The sequence below is a fragment of the Boleophthalmus pectinirostris genome, unplaced genomic scaffold, assembly GCF_026225935.1.
Source record: "Boleophthalmus pectinirostris isolate CB_2022bp ecotype Guang Dong unplaced genomic scaffold, ASM2622593v1 HiC_scaffold_12, whole genome shotgun sequence".
Classification (NCBI taxonomy): domain Eukaryota; kingdom Metazoa; phylum Chordata; class Actinopteri; order Gobiiformes; family Gobiidae; genus Boleophthalmus; species Boleophthalmus pectinirostris.
Genome location: NW_026571018.1, coordinates 38,186,036 through 38,202,553, shown reverse-complemented (window position 1 = coordinate 38,202,553; position 16,518 = coordinate 38,186,036). Strand labels below are relative to the sequence as shown.

General features: G+C 40.0%; 1 protein-coding gene across 1 annotated transcript in view; it reads left to right on the top strand.

Moving 5' to 3' along the window:
* tmem132e (transmembrane protein 132E) overlaps positions 1–16,518 on the top strand; it is a 186,004-nt gene that overhangs the window by 122,790 nt on the left and 46,696 nt on the right. Inside the window, exon 6 of the mRNA XM_020924922.2 lies at positions 9,734–9,939. Within this exon, the coding sequence (XP_020780581.1) occupies positions 9,734–9,939 (206 nt within the window). The remainder of the gene's footprint in view (positions 1–9,733; positions 9,940–16,518) is intronic.

Below are 16,518 nucleotides of genomic sequence, written 5' to 3'. Positions count from 1 at the left end.
TATCCCTTTAATGTGTACAGATGTATTGTATAAGTAGCTCTCAGGTCAAAATAAGTCCACTGTGTACTGTTTGCAGTGTGTGTTAGCATGCTAGTTGTTGTTAGTGTCCACTCTGGTCTGTGCGAGTTGTGAGAAGCTCGTATAAACTCATGGTGGTGAATCATTAGGAAGCTCAGAATGCATAAGGTAGGTGAGGAATAACTTTGGACCACTGCAAACAGTTTTAAATGAACTAGTTTTGTTTTTCACATTTTTAATCAAAGAGGCATTAGCCATCTGTTTTGTGGAAAGCCGTGTGTCCACTGCACCATTTTGTCCGTCTGCGCTGTGATCTCTCAGCTGATCGCGGGGAGAATTTGGAGTCTCAAAATGGCGGCTCGTGGGTCTCACTGCGAGACGAGGACAAAGATCAAACTTGGAGACGTCGTAAGAGCAAAGAGGAGCTGAGGTCTTTATCGGGCTCCGTCTGAAACTGTGCGGACCTGGTCACACACCGAGCCTCGTCATCTACAGTTTGAGTCAGATTAAATTTGTGTCAATCATGTCAGTAGTTATCTTGGCTATATTTTCATTATTTTACTCATCAAAAACTGTCAAGAAAATTCTGTCAGTCGTAGCTTTAGTTTGCCTTCACTCATTTAAAGCTCCGGTATGTAACTTTCTGCAGGTGGCAAGTCACATGAATAGAAAGTTGAAACCATATTTTGCAACATTCTCCATGGAGACAGGTCAATTTTATGCCATACTGTGGAAGGTTATAGCCAAGGGAGAGAATATCCATGGAAACAAGAAGGAGGACAGGACAAATAAGAGTCAGGTTGGTTGAGATGCGAGCCCGATCGCAGTGAAGACAGTTTTTCAGTGCAATAAAATGGCTGTGGTTCCTAATATGTGTTGCTATGGTAACTGTGCTGTTGTGTAACCCCAGTGTGGTGTCACTGCAAAGTGTCAAAAGGTCCACAGACAAAAATCAAAGCTGTTTTAACCCAGATTGTGTTTCCATGATAGTGAAATTTCTCTCCCTAACTCGATTCAATACTAAAGAATAATAGACTCAATACTCAACCTGTCTATTCTGACACTAGGGCTGGGTATCCTTAAAGGTTGTATGGAGGATTTTTTTTTTGTTTCAAATTGTCAATGAAAGTTTAAAATACCATTACAGAGACGCAGCAGCTTTGTAATTATGATGACCAAAAAAAAAAAGAATGAAATTTATCAGCTCTGGACGTGTTGAGGCCAGATAAACATCAGCCAATAGAAAACGAGACTGCCTCTTTATCTATTGGCTGTTAGGTTGTCAATCAAACTCCCTACATTTCTAGTGTAACTGACTCATCGGGATGCGGGGATTACGTGGTTTATGCAGCGGTTCTTAGAGGCTTTTTCAAAACAGTCGCTTCCTCACATTTCGCACAAAGTTTGTTGCGATGGCCGACGAGAATCCACGAGCAGTTCGCCGCAAAAGAAAGTCGGTTTTTGAGGTCGCTGAAAGACGAAGAGAAGAAGGGGAAAAGGAGCGAAGACAAACCGAGGTGATTCTTTGAGATTCCTTCCAGCGATGGCGCGAATGAAGCGGACGAAGGGTCTAAAAACTGATAAATTATTTCTAGACAGGAAACTTCAACAGTATTTCTGAACGCGCACTGGCTGTAAAAAAAAAAAACGTGATTTCTAGAGTAAAGAGGCGGGAGGAGATGTTTCTACTGAAAGAGCTGTGGAGGAGGAAGGTGGTGTCACTCATGCACAACATTTGAAAAAGGACTGTCGCTGTATTTCTCTTCCCTTAAAAAATCCTCTATACAACCTTTAAGAAGTTATCGATAAGATACATATCTTGATACATAGGCCATAATACGATACGCTTTTCGATACAGTGCACTTTTGATTCAATACGATTCGATACGATATATTTCAAATCGATTTGATGCGGTTCAATGAAAAACAAAGGCTAAGTCATGGCTGTGAAACTAAAAGTCCAACAAGTCAACAAAATTTGTGCAAAGTTAATATGAAAAACACCCATTTTACTCAAAACAGTGAAAATCTCAACACAATCGTAGCTCTTACACAAAATAATTTAGTAAAACATACTTAAAAGTACTCTCAGCAATATCTCGATACAGCAGTCCACGATATCGATACTGTATCATCAAAGTAAGCGATACGATATGTCGATATTTCAATATTTTTGCACACCCCTATCTGACACCACAGTGAAAAAAAAACCAAAACATAATAATAATACATGTGGTGTTATTTGTGTGTAATTCCCTCAGTGGTCCATGTGTGTGTACGAGTCTATGTGCTCTTATAATTGTTTAATCGCTCTAAAGACATTGAGGTAAGGTTCATTTTTGTTCTATGGATGGGATTTTTTTAGTACTGATACCTGCTCAAACCAGTATCTAGTTTGCAAAACTACTAGTGTCTGATTTTCAGTACTTTTGACCTCCATGTCGAGACCTCTGTGACGCCACTGGGAACATAAACCCATCAAAGTCTATTAAAGGCAAAGTACCTAGTTTCCCATGAAAGTGAGTAAAACGTGTCTTGCTCCAGTACATGTGTGTTGTATAAGCAGCTCTCGAGGTCAATCTCATGCATCTAATTATAAAGCTTTTTTTGTATGATAATCAGGAAATGCGTGTAAATGTACTACAGTAGTATGCAGTACAATACAGTAAAACAGAGGGAACTACAAAGAACATGATCCTTCCATTTCCGTGTGGACTACATGAGAAAATAACTGTTATTAAGAACTTTTAAATCAGAATTCTTTCTGTTCTGACCATAATAATTCACACTAAGATCTTCTCAAGACATTTAAAAAGGAAACATTTGCATTTCTACAACTCTTTCCCTCTACATACTCATATATAAATATTCCATGACTTTTAACTACAGTTTAGTTTAAATTGCAAAAACCTTTAGTTTAAAGCAGGGGTGTTCAAACTTTTTTTAATCAAGGGCCACATTTCTAAACACAGACGAAGCAGAGGGCCGATCGAAGGTCGTAGACTGGTGCTCAATACAGTGAAAAATTGAAATATGTGCATATTTAACACTTTGATATGAGCCATCAGTCTTTATTCACTCTAAAATCCCCAAAGCCACACATTAAATCTTCAATATTTGCTTTATCACAGTAGATTTTCAAAAAAACTTGCTGTAAAAAGTTCATTTTCAATTGATGCAAGGTAATTTGGGCCAAATCACCTGGAAGCCTGAGGGCCAAGAAAAACTTGTTGGAGGGCTGCATTTGGCCCACGGGCCGCAGTTTGGACATGCCTGGTTTAAAGACTTGAAATGACTTGAAGCTCAAAGCAGACGATTTGGACTTGACTTGGACTTGTGGGCCCGTGACTTAAGACTCGACTTGGACTTGTCTGTATTTGACTTCGGGACTTGACTCGGACTTGAGTTCAAAGACTTGAGTCTTACTTGAGACTTGCAAAACAACAATTTAGTCCCACATCTAGTAGGTTTTAGCGCTAGTGTGATTGCAGAACTCCACTCTGGTCTTTGAAAGCTGAAGATGCTCTGAATGTGCAGGATAAGTCAGGAATAACAAACCACGTAGAATGAACTAGTTCTGTTTTTCACGTTCTTGAGACAGCACCTTTAATAACGTGTGAAAGCACCTTAACCTGAGTGCGTGGGTGAAGAGTTTGGGAGTGAGCGTGTGCTGAACAGTCTGTGCTCTGCTGGTGCATGTGCCGCACACGGCCCAGAATACAGCCACATCCGGAGCAGAGCTGTCGCCTTCATTTTCCTCGCCACCAGTAACTGAGGCCGTCAGTGTGTTTATTTAGCTCTCCTTCAGTTTAGGCTGCCAACAGTTTTCCTCCTGCACAAACCCACCAGAGACCTGTGTCCTTGGACTTGTTTTCTCCTGTCGTGCTGTAGTCTTTTTACATGTGCTATGGGGACAGTGTTGTCAAAAGTATCGAAAATCACATACTAATTGATACTAAAATTAGATACACATTTGAGCAGATATCAATACTATAAAACACTCCACAGGACAGAGCAGAAACGTCCCTGAATTGAGTCGCTTTAGAAAGATCAGAACAATATAAAAAGCACATAGACTCAGTGGTGGAGTGAGGAATCTGGGGGCCCTCACTATAATGCACAGTTTTGTTGTTTTGTTTTGTTTTTTGTATATTTTTCAATAGTTTTTGTCTGTTCTTCTCCACTGATCTTGAGAAACACACATCTCTATTTGAATTAGGCTGATTTGGAACCTTGTCTTATTAGTTAGGAAGTCTACTAGAAAACCAGAGCTGAAAGTAGTTTTAGTTTTTGCCAGTACAATTACATTCTTGTTTACATCAAATACATATGATAATGATGATGATTATTCTATGATTATGTTCAAGTCAGGGTCAAGCTGACTAGTCCATTCTAACTGGAAAGGGGGGAATGCTTTGATAGTTAAAATAGATTTGACACTAAGATACTATTTTGATGGTGTTTTCTTGTTTAAAAGTAAAACTACTCTCAATACGAATCTCAGTGTCAGATTGAGAGAAAATCAAATTGCTCTGAGGCAAATAGTTGAGGGGCCCCTCCAGGTTTTGGGGGCCCTAAGTGGCTGCCTATTGTTGCCTAATGGTAGCGCCGCCTCAGCATAGACTAGTCACAAACCCAATGACCCAACTTCATGACCCAAGTCAATAGACAGTATTCATAAATCACAAAATAAAGGTGGATTTGAGCATTATTGAACATTAATGAGGATATTTTATTGTTGACTGAGTCTCTGAACAATTAGTATTTCTCAAGTTTTAAACAATGCAAAACAATAAGTGAAGCAGCAATAAAAGGATCCATAAGTTGCCTATTTGGAAATTAAATGTAGAACGTTTCTTTTTCTTTTCAGCATTCAATTGAACCAGCAATATTGGAACAAAATAGTCACTCGTTCATGTGTCTCATGTGTCAGAACTGTATATTACAGACCTAGATGTAGATCGTGTCAAGGCGACTCCCCAAAAATATCTTGCGACCCACCTGAATGTCGTGACCCACTCTTTTGGAGTCAGTGGTCTAGTATACAGACATGGACACTATGGAACGGACCTGGAACTCTGAGGATTACGCACATACAAAACCATGTGGGAAAAGAAAAGAAAGTACTACTATTTAATGTTGAAAATCACTATCTATTGTCTAAAGAAAGATTATTATTATTGTCATTGTGGAATCAGAATTGGTGTTGGGTGTGGAGTCTATTCCTTAGTATCAAAAACAAGTTTGACATTTTAGTGCCGTGACATTACTAGTCTCTAGGGGCCGACATCCAGTTTTATCAGCACCATTATCCAATAGCCAGACTCAAAACTATAAACACTATTGCTGCTGTACTTTTAATCAAAGATAATAAAACATGTTGTAATAGTAATCTTCTCACCGCTGACTTATGAAGGTGTACAGTCCAAAGCCTGAATTAATCCACTTAAAGCAGCCAGAGCCAAAAGTGAAGTGAAGAGGAGGAGGAGAAGTCTGTTTCACTCTAGCGCCGGTTTAAATGATGTGTTCATTTTGTCGACACATTACAGTATTTTGTAAACATTTAAAAATTGCCTTGGAATTAAAATCATAATGAAGAGCGAACGGGCCAATAACCCAGAGACTCAAGTGACTCATCTAAGCGTTTGGTTTAAAGAACATTTATATGATGCATTCTTAGGCAAGAATGAGATCAGTATTTCACCTTTGCGAGGACTTTGAATAGAGCCCAGGAGAGATCACTAGATTACTCAAACATGCATGGATAACATCTCAAACCACATCAAGCATGTTTTTGACTTTTGACGAGAACAATTTTATAACATGGTAGAAAGCTTCAAAAAGTCAATTTTACATCCATTTTAAAACCACATCTGACATAAAATACAGTGGATGAAAACATGATCAGTGGAGACGTGACGCACATTTTATTGGGCATATGGTGGAGTTTGAGGCATCACACTAATGAACATTGTTATAGCAACTGTACGTAAAAGTACACGCAGTACACACGAGTCAGAGTACTGTACATAAACTACACCGACAGTACAGAGTGAATCCAGAGCAGGGAGAGCTGTACTCGTGTGGAGTCCATCTGAAATGAATTTGCTCTTAACAACAAGTGTGTCTCAAGAGGCTCTGGAGCTTCTGTCTGTGCCTCCTCCTCCATGTGGCACCGGTGAGGAAGTGACGGAGACTGAAAGTGTTCCCAACAAACACTAACTTTACTTTAAAATAACATTACTTATGTATAAGCGCAAAGTAGTGGTCCTAGAAATTGCTCAAATTAAAGTAAAAAAAAGTACTTGGGGAAATTACTACTCAAGTAAAAGTAGCTTAAAGAGTAACTGTTGGAACGTAACATGTGAGTTATAGATTGAAGTGAATGTCGTTTGAAGGACAGAACAGGAAATACTGCACAAAATCTGGTATTTTCAAAGGACAGACACAAAATGAGTCAAACTAAATCAGATCTGAAGCTGAAAGAAACACAAATGTTCAAATCATTTCATATTGTTACATAAAGCTTTTGTCAATTTAGACTTATTCAGAGTGGGAAGAGGAACTTTTATTTGAGAAAGAGTACGTTCAGACTGCAGGGCTTAACGCTCAATTCCGATTTTTTTGTGAAATCCGATGTTTTTGCGAGGTCGTTCACATTTCCAATTAAATGTGACTTGTATGTGACTCCAGTGTGAACGGTAAACGACCCGATAGTGTCCCGCATGTGACACTGGAGACACGACGACGTCAACCGCAGCGAGCGTCTCTGTGTTTATGGAAGTTGTCCAAACATGGACGCAGCATCGAGCACCTGGAGATTTTAAAGTTCCTCTCGTACCGGAGCCAGAACATGAACAACTTAAGGAGACTGAGAAGGAGAAGGACGAGGTTTTTGGCCGTGGTGTTTTGTGGGACAGCGGCAGCGACGTCCGTTGAAAGGAACGTGTGGATGCGGAGACGGAGCCAAGAGTGATGAGTGGTGATGTGCTTCATCACACGGAGTTCATTAACAATTTTCGCCTACTTCAGCGCAGAATAGTGACGTTTGTGTCTTGTTGATAACGTGTAGGTGGATGAATGCACTTTGGCCGTTCACACTGAAGTCGCATGTCAAAAGATCAGATATGTATCAGTTTCAGGAGCACATTTCGAAGTGGCCTGCGTCACATTTGAAAAAATCGGATCTGTGTGGTTCAGACTGTCATTAAAAGATCAGATACAGGTCACATAGGGGCCAAAAAATCAGATTTGGGTCACTTCAGGCTGCAGTCTGAACGCAGCCTGTGACTCCTGTAAAAACATAAAAAATTTTTTTTTAAATCCTCAAGTAGGAGTAAAAGTATGCAGCTAGAAAAGCACTCAACTATTAATCTGACAAAGACATACTCAAATATAAAGCTGTACCATCCTTTACATTTTGTATTGTGGACTCAGAACTGCTTCAGCCAGAATCTATAACAATTGAATATGATTAGTGCAGTTAGACGGTTTCAGGAGTGTCCTGAAATGTGCACTCTAAGCAGAAAACAGACAAACAGTAAAACAATAAAACAATACTGTGCACAACTCACCTACGGCAAAAACATGAATTCTTCCCCCATTCTGTCGCAAAACCTGGGACCCAGTGAAGTCAAGTTTCTGAAAAGGATCATGAAAATCTTGAGAATGAGAGTGTGTTTGTGTAGACCATTACTTTACATTCTGTTTAAACTACAATGTAAAAATAGAGCACAATCATTCACGTGCTGTTTTATAGTTTTAATAGTGTAGTTGGTGACATCACTCAGGACTGCCCTGCTTACAGTCAGGTGTTTCTGCAGATGGAGTTCCTTATAACCCCAGACTCCACGAGATCACGAGGTCACGATAATTACTACGTCCGCTCATCGTTCAGTGTACGTCAGATGGAACAACACTTTCCTGGGTCAATATTTATCACGCGTACTTTTTCTTTGCACCACTGGGATATATTTTGTAATTTTTTTGGCAGTATGATCAGTTAGGCTGAAGGGTCGTAACTTCTATAACTCATTACAGATGCAAACTAAATGCTGAAGCTTTCATTCTGCTGATTATTTATTGCAGCTTTTGTTTCTTTTTTAAACAATATTGCAGTTTTTTATTTATTTATTTTTCTGTCAGTCACATAAATTACTTTAAATATTATTGCTTATTGTCTTGTTCTGGAAAAAAAATATGTATCTCATGATAAATAATTAATCCATTTGCGAAGCCAGATGAGTTTTTGGAATAGAGACAATAGTTTTTTCTTCTTGTTCAGCAGATATGGACAGGGCCTAGGCCAGGCTCTCCTCTCTCCATCCCCCGAGCAGTGTTGGGAATGTGACTTTTAAAATGTAATCCCCTACAAATTACAGATTACATACCCCAAAATGTAGTTTGTAACATAATCCATTAAATTACTTAAAGTGAGTAACGTAATCTGAATACTTTGGATTACTTGATATTGTCATGTTTTTTAAAACTACATGAATGTATCAACCACATCCTGAAAATTCATGTTTGTTCAGTCTTTATTTGACCATATAAAAATATTATTGATAGAGAAATGATTTTTATATGAGACACTGCTGCCTTCAGTTATGTCCACCTACTGTTAAGTGTCATAATGTATTAGTTTACTCCTGGTTTAGACCTGGTTTAGTCCTGGTTTAGTCCTGCTTTAGTCCTGGTTTTAGTTCTGGTTTTAGTCCTGGTTTAGTCCTGGTTTTAGTCCTGGTTTAGTCCTGCTTTAGTACTGGTTTTAGTCTTGGTTTTAGTCCTGGTTTAGTCATGGTTTTAGTCCTAGTTTAGTCCTGGTTTAGTTCTGGTTTAGACCTGCTTTAGTCCTGGTTTTAGTCTTGGTTTTAGTCCTGGTTTTAGTCCTGGTTTAGTCCTGTTTTAGTCCTAGTTTAGTCCTGGTTTAGTCCTCCTCTTCAGTCCTGGAATCAGCCTGAGGTTAGTCCTGCTATAGTTCTGGTTTAGTCCTGGTTCAGCCCATATACGGCGCAAAAGTTCAGCATCTTCACAGTTATTTTGGTGAGAGTAACTTAAAGTAATGCAATAGTAATGTAACGCCTTACATTTTAAATACAGTAATATTGTAATGTAATGAATGACTTTGAAATGACAGTATTAAGTCATAAATAAAGCATTACAGTTTTAAAGTAACTTCCCCAACAGTGACAATTACGATGTCTGAATCCCAAAACTAAAATATGACAATATCAGAACCAGAAACAAAAGTGATATGGTTCAAAAGACTAGAAAAGATCGACTTTGTCAATAGAAACATCCCACTGGGGAAACAAACATGGAGGTTTGACGCTCACTTTTTCAGAAAATCCTTCCCAGTGTGAATTGTACAATGACGTAAATCCAAGATTGATGCATCTGTTGAGAGAATTTTTTCCATAATATACATTTCCATCAGAGTCTTTATTTACTTCAGGAATAAATCACACTTCAAAATGTGTTATCGTGACAAGCCTTAACCCCTTTAGTCCTCCAGGCCCCGCCCCTCCTCCCCCTCACTCTATTTAAATGTGTTTGTGGGCGGAGTTAGGTGTTTAGTCTCACTTCATCATGCGCTGTCAGACGATGTAAACAAAAGCCTGTCTCTAGGTGATTAACAGTTTCTTCTGCAGACTCGGGTGGTGCGCTGAGTTACCGTGGCGACAGCTCTGACCTTTGACCCCTTGAACCCCCGCAGGTTTCCATGAACTGCGACTACGTGTTTGTGAACGGGAAGGAGACGCGCGGCTCCATGAACGCCAGGGTCATATTCAGCTACGAGCACCTGAGCGCGCCCCTGGAGCTCACCGTGTGGGTGCCCAAACTCCCCCTGCTGGTGGAGCTGAGCGACTACAACCTGAGCTTCATCAAGGGCTGGAGGGTGCCCATCCTGCCCGACCGCCGGTGAGTACCACCTTTTACCAACACGTGTTTTGTCGAGAAAATAAATGCACTCTAGGTAACTTGTTTTAACACATTCAGACGCACAGCAATATTTATTACAATTTATATACAGATAATGTGAAGTAGCAGTAGTAGGATAATCATAGTCAGTGTTGGGGAGTAACAGATTACACGTACCGGAGTTACGTAATCAGAGTACAAATGATGAGTAACTGTATTCAGTTACAGTTACTGTTTCAGTGAGTGGTAATTGGATTACAATTACTTTGTTGAAATAAATGGATTACACTTCAGGATTTTCCTGTTTTCACATTTTGGGCTATATCCCTTTTTTTTTTTTTTTTTTTTTTTTCCCAGTAATTCCACTCATTCCCGGAAACTAAACCAGGTCTAAACTAGATCTCAACCAGGTCTTAACCAGGTCTAAAACCAGGACTAAAACCAGGTCTAAACCAGGTCTATAACCAGGACTAAAACAGGACTAAAAGCAGGTCTAAATTAGATGTAAACTAGATCTAAACCAGGTCTAAACCAGGTCTAAAACCAGTCTAAAATCACGACTAAACCAGGTCTAAAACAGGTCTAAAACCAGGACTAAACCAGGACTAAACCAGGACTAAACCAGGACTAAAACAGGACTAAACAGGACTAAATCGTGCTGTGTGCAGACGTGTCTCCTCCTCTTCTATCAATTATATTTTTTATTTGGTTCAGTAAAGTCTGGGCTTTTTATTTTCTTTTAGCAGATAAAACTTCTTATGTTATGATTTCCTCGTCTTTGTTTCTCTACAGCAAATCAAGTAATCCAAAGTATTCAGATTACATTACTCACTTTAAGTAATTTAATGGATTATGTTACAAACTACATTTTGGGGTGTGTAATCTGTAATCTGTAGGGGATTACATTTTAAAAGTAACTTTCCCAACACTGATCATAGTAGTATCTTTGGGCTAAAACCAGAAGACTAAGGTGGTGTTAACACATTTTTTTAGTCGAAACAGTGAAGTTTTTATTTGTTTTGGCCTTTCATCCACACGGAGCCGAACAAACAATCCACAGATTTTAGAAAACGATGACATTGTGACCCCGTCGTCGCCATCATCATCTTCTGGTGTTTGTTTGTTGCGGAAGAGGAAGGACTTTATGCACATGCACTCTTTGTAGGATTGTGTGTCCAGTGGCTCTGGCTGTATCCTGCACAGCACTGGGTGTGGCATATGTATTACATCGTTTTCGCTCAGTGCTCTGTTGTCGTGTGGGTGTGAATATTTATTGATCCGACACGTGTGTGGACATGAATTCTTTTCAATCCACAAAAAAAAAAAAAAAAAGTCCAGGAGCGTTGTCCTGTGTACTCTAAGTGCAGTGTTGGGGAGTAACAGATTACATGTACTGGAGTTACATAATCAGAGTAATCAGAGTACAAATTATGAGTAACTGTATTCAGTTACAGTTACTGTTTCAGTGAGTGGTAATTGGATTACAGTTACTTTGTTGAAATAAATGGATTACACGGCATTTTTTTTTTTCCTGTTTTCACATTTTGGGCTAAACCTGGACTAAAACCCGGACTAAAACCAGGACTAAACCAGGTCTAAAACAGGACTAAACCAGGTCTAAAACAGGACTAAGCCAGGTCTAAAACAGGACTAAGCCAGGTCTAAAACGGGACTAAACCAGGACTAAAACCAGGACTAAACCAGGTCTAAAACAGGACTAAGCCAGGTCTAAAACAGGACTAAGCCAGGTCTAAAACGGGACTAAACCAGGACTAAAACCAGGACTAAACCAGGTCTAAAACAGGACTAAGCCAGGTCTAAAACGGGACTAAACCAGGACTAAAACAGGACTAAATCCTGCTGTGTGGACCATGTCTCCTCGTTTTCTATCAATAATATTTTTAATTTGGTTCAGTAAAGTCTGGGCTTTTTATTTTCTTTTATCAGACAAAACATCTTGTGTGAAGATTTCCTCGTCTTTGCTTCTCTACAGCAAATCAAGTAATCCAAAGTATTCAGATTACATTACTCACTTTAAGTAATTTAGTGGATTATGTTACAAACTACATTTTGGGGTGTGTAATCTGTAATCTGTAGGGGATTACATTTTAAAAGTCACCTTCCCAACACTGCTTAAGTGTGACTCAGGGAGAGAGGAGGCAGACTGGTCGGCTGCTTTTGGTGATACCATTATTATTACTAAGAGTGCGACAGTAGACAAAATAACAGTGTGAGAATGGCCATTTAGTGTAATAGAAAACCTCTTTAGTTTGTAATAGTTCATACGAATGAGGTTCCACACTTAGGTCAAGCGCAACCACTAAAGGTACAGTTCCACGCACACAAAAATAACAGTTCATGCGACACGGGGAACGGTTTGAGTCCAGAGGAAGCGTGTCTATGTCTACGTTCAGACTGCAGGGCTTAACACTCAATTCAGATTTTTTTTGTGAAATCCGATGTTTTTGCGAAGTCGTTCACATTTCCAATTAAATGTGACTTGTATGTGACTCCAGTGTGAACATTAAACGGCCCGAAAGTGTCCCACATGTGACACTGGAGACACGACGACGTCAACCTCAGCGAGCGTCTCTGTGTTTACAGAAGTTGTCCAAACATGGACGTGAGCATTGAGCACCTGGAGATTTTAAAGTTCCTCTCGTACCGGAGCCAGAACATGAACAACTTACTTGTTTTAAGGAGGAGATTGAGAAGGAGAAGGACGAGGTTTTTGGTCGTGGTGTTTTGTGGGACAGCGGCAGCGACGTCCGTTGAAAGGAACGTGTGGATGTGGAGACGGAGCCAAGAGTGGTGAGTGGTGATGTGCTTCACTTCAGTGACACGGAGTTTATTAACAATTTTCACCTACTTCAGCGCAGAATAGTGACGTTTGTGTCTTGTTGATAACGTGTAGGTGGATGAATGCACTTTGGCCGTTCAGACTGAAGTCACATGTCAAAACATCAGATATGTATCGGTTTCAGGAGCACATATCCAAGTGTCCTGGGTCACATTTGTAAAAATCGGATCTGTGCCGTTCAGATCTTTTGACATGTGACTTCAGTCTGAACGGCCAAAGTGCATTCATCCGACCTACACGTTATCAACAAGACACAAACGTCACTATTCTGCACTGAAGTAGGTGAAAATTCTTAACGAACTCCGTGTCACTGAAGTGAAGCACATCTCCACTCACCACTCTTGGCTCCGTCTCCACATCCACACGTTCCTTTCAACGGACGTCGCTGCCGCTGCCCCACAAAACACCACGACCAAAAACCTCGTCCTTCTCCTTCTCAATCTCCTCCTTAAAACAAGTAAGTTGTTCATGTTCTGGCTCCGGTACGAGAGGAACTTTAAAATCTCCAGGTGCTCGATGCTCGTGTCCATGTTTGGACAACTTCTGTAAACACAGAGACGCTCGCTGAGGTTGACGTCGTCGTGTCTCCAGTGTCACATGTGGGACACTTTCGGGCCGTTTTACGTTCACACAGCTGATTACAGACAAGTCGCATTTAATTGGAAATGTGAACGACCTCGCAAAAACATCGGATTTCACAAAAAAATCTGAATTGAGCATTAAGCCCTGCAGTCTGAACGTAGCCATAGAGGCCCAAAAATCAGATTTGGGTCACTTCAGGCTGCAGTCTGAACTCAGCCTATCAGGAGTGAGAGTGCACAACTGAGTGGCGGGTCGCTGAGTAGGAGTGCGGGAGTGCGAGAGTTAATGTCAGCTGCAAGAGCCTCCTACCAGTCCGGACAAAGCGAATAGGTTGTCGGAAATTCCCGTCAGGAGTTGAGTTTTCGTGTTGCTCTGTTCAGTTCATTGGGCTAGGATCCTTTCCGTAGCTCACGGCCACAAAAATACCCGGCCAATTCCATTAAGTTTCATCTAACGCATGGTTTGCCTGAGGCGCCTCCGGCAACAACATTCACCTGCACGTCTCTCACGTCTACTGGAGCTTCTGGGGGTTGCGGTAATAAAACCAGCTAATTGGCTGATTGAGGTCACACAACTGAACGTACGTAGGGACACGCAAAATGAAAGATGATCAGTGGGTCAAGAGTATATAGTGCCAGTTTTGTCACCCGCGTTACAGCACTCTTACTTAAAAATACTTACTTAATTTAAAAATATAGTATAGTATAGTGTAGTATAGTATAGTATAGTATAGTTTATAGTTGTAGTAGTTATTGTACTTGCAGTAGTTCTCGTCCTCTGTGAAAAGAGCAGAGACATGACATAAACATAAACATGAAATAAACATGATCTAGTTTAACACAGACATTCCATTTGACATAACATTTGACGTAACTCCAGTGCCAAGTGATCAGTGTTGGGAAGGTGACTTTTTAAAATGTAATCCCCTACAGATTACAGATTACATACTCCAACATGTAGTTTGTAACGGAATCCATTAAATTACTTAAAGTGAGTAACGTAATCTGAATACTTTGGATTACTTGATTTGCTGTAGAGAAGCAAAGACGAGGAAATCTTCACATAAGATGTTTTATCTGACTTTACTGAACCAAATTAAAAACAGTATTGATAGAAGACGAGGAGACGCATCCACACAGTATGATTTAGTCCTGTTAAATCCTGTTTTAGACCTGGTTTAGACATGGTTTAGACCTGGTTTAGACCTGGTTTTAGACCTGGTTTAGACCTGGTTTTAGACCTGTTTTAGACCTGGTTTTAGACCTGGTTTAGACCTGTTTTAGACCTGGTTTAGACCTGTTTTAGACCTGGTTTAGACCTGGTTTTAGACCTGTTTTAGACCTGGTTTAGACCTGGTTTAGACCTGGTTTAGACCTGGTTTAGATCTAGTTTAGACCTGGTTTTAGACCTGGTTTAGTCTTGTTTAAACCTGGTTTAGACCTGTTTAGTTTTAGACCTGTTTAGACCTGGTTTAGACCTGGTTTAGACCTGGTTTTAGACCTGGTTTAGACCTGGTTTAGACCTGGTTTAGATCTAGTTTAGACCTGGTTTTAGACCTGTTTTAGACCTGGTTTAGTCCTGGTTTAGTCTTGGTTTAGACCTGGTTTAGACCTGGTTTAGACCTGGTTTTAGACCTGTTTTAGTGTCTGGCAATGAGTGGAATTACTGAAAAAAAAAAAATAATAATAATAATAGAAGCAAAGAGAAGCAAAGACGAGGAAATCTTCACATAAGATGTTTTATCTGACTTTACTGAACCAAATTAAAAACAGTATTGATAGAAGACGAGGAGACACATCCACACAGTATGATTTAGTCCTGTTAAATCCTGTTTTATAGACCTTGTTTAGACCTGGTTTAGACCTGGTTTAGACCTGTTTTAGACCTGGTTTAGACCTGGTTTAGACCTGGTTTAGACCTGGTTTAGATCTAGTTTAGACCTGGTTTAGACCTGGTTTAGACCTGGTTTAGACCTGGTTTTAGACCTGGTTTAGACCTGGTTTAGACCTGGTTTAGACCTGGTTTTAGACCTTGTTTAGACCTGGTTTAGACCTGGTTTAGACCTGGTTTTAGACCTGGTTTAGACCTGGTTTTAGACCTGGTTTTAGACCTGTTTTAGACCTGTTTAGACCTGGTTTAGACCTTTTTAGACCTGTTTAGACCTGTTTAGACCTGGTTTAGACCTGGTTTAGACCTGGTTTAGACCTGGTTTAGACCTAGTTTTAGACCTGGTTTAGACCTGGTTTAGACCTGGTTTAGACCTGTTTTGGTTTAGACCTGGTTTAGACCTGGTTTAGACCTGGTTTTAGACCTGGTTTTAGACCTGGTTTAGACCTGGTTTAGACCTGGTTTAGACCTGGTTTAGACCTGGTTTAGACCTGGTTTAGACCTGGTTTTAGACCTGGTTTTAGACCTGGTTTAGACCTGTTTTAGACCTGGTTTAGACCTGTTTTAGTGTCCGGCAATGAGTGGAATTACTGAAAAAAATAAAATAATAATAATAATAAATAAATAAATAGGGGATTTAGCCCAAAATGTGAAAACAGGAACATACCTCTGTGTAATCCATTTATTTCAACCAAGTAACTGTAATCAAATTACCACTCACTGAAACAGTAACTGTAACTGAATACAGTTACTCATCATTTGTACTCTGATTACTTAACTCTGGTACATGTAATCTGTTACTCCCCAACACTGCAAGTGATCGAGTTTCAGCAACGGGCAGAGGTGATCAGATTTTGCGTGGATGAATGTTTATTTTAGTTGCTACCTGCTTGTCCGCATGGAGAAGGAATATTAAATGTGAATATACATCGTGCATCTTTAATAGATTAAGAGATATGATGGTTGCTTTTTGGTTGAATAAATGAGGCTTGTTTTGGTCCTTTGTTTCTGGCTTTAGTGACACAGCGCATTAATTAGGTTTGTTTGGTCGTGTTGCACCGTGGTCTTAGCTAAACAGACCTCTTTAAAGTGTGCTTTTCACTAATGACTGTCTTTCCTGGGAATATAATTAGGAAACATTTAAATGGGAGCTCCAGGCGCCTCCAGCCCTGTGCACCGTGTCCTCAGAACACTAGAGCCTGCACACACACACACACACACACACACACACACACACACACACACACATG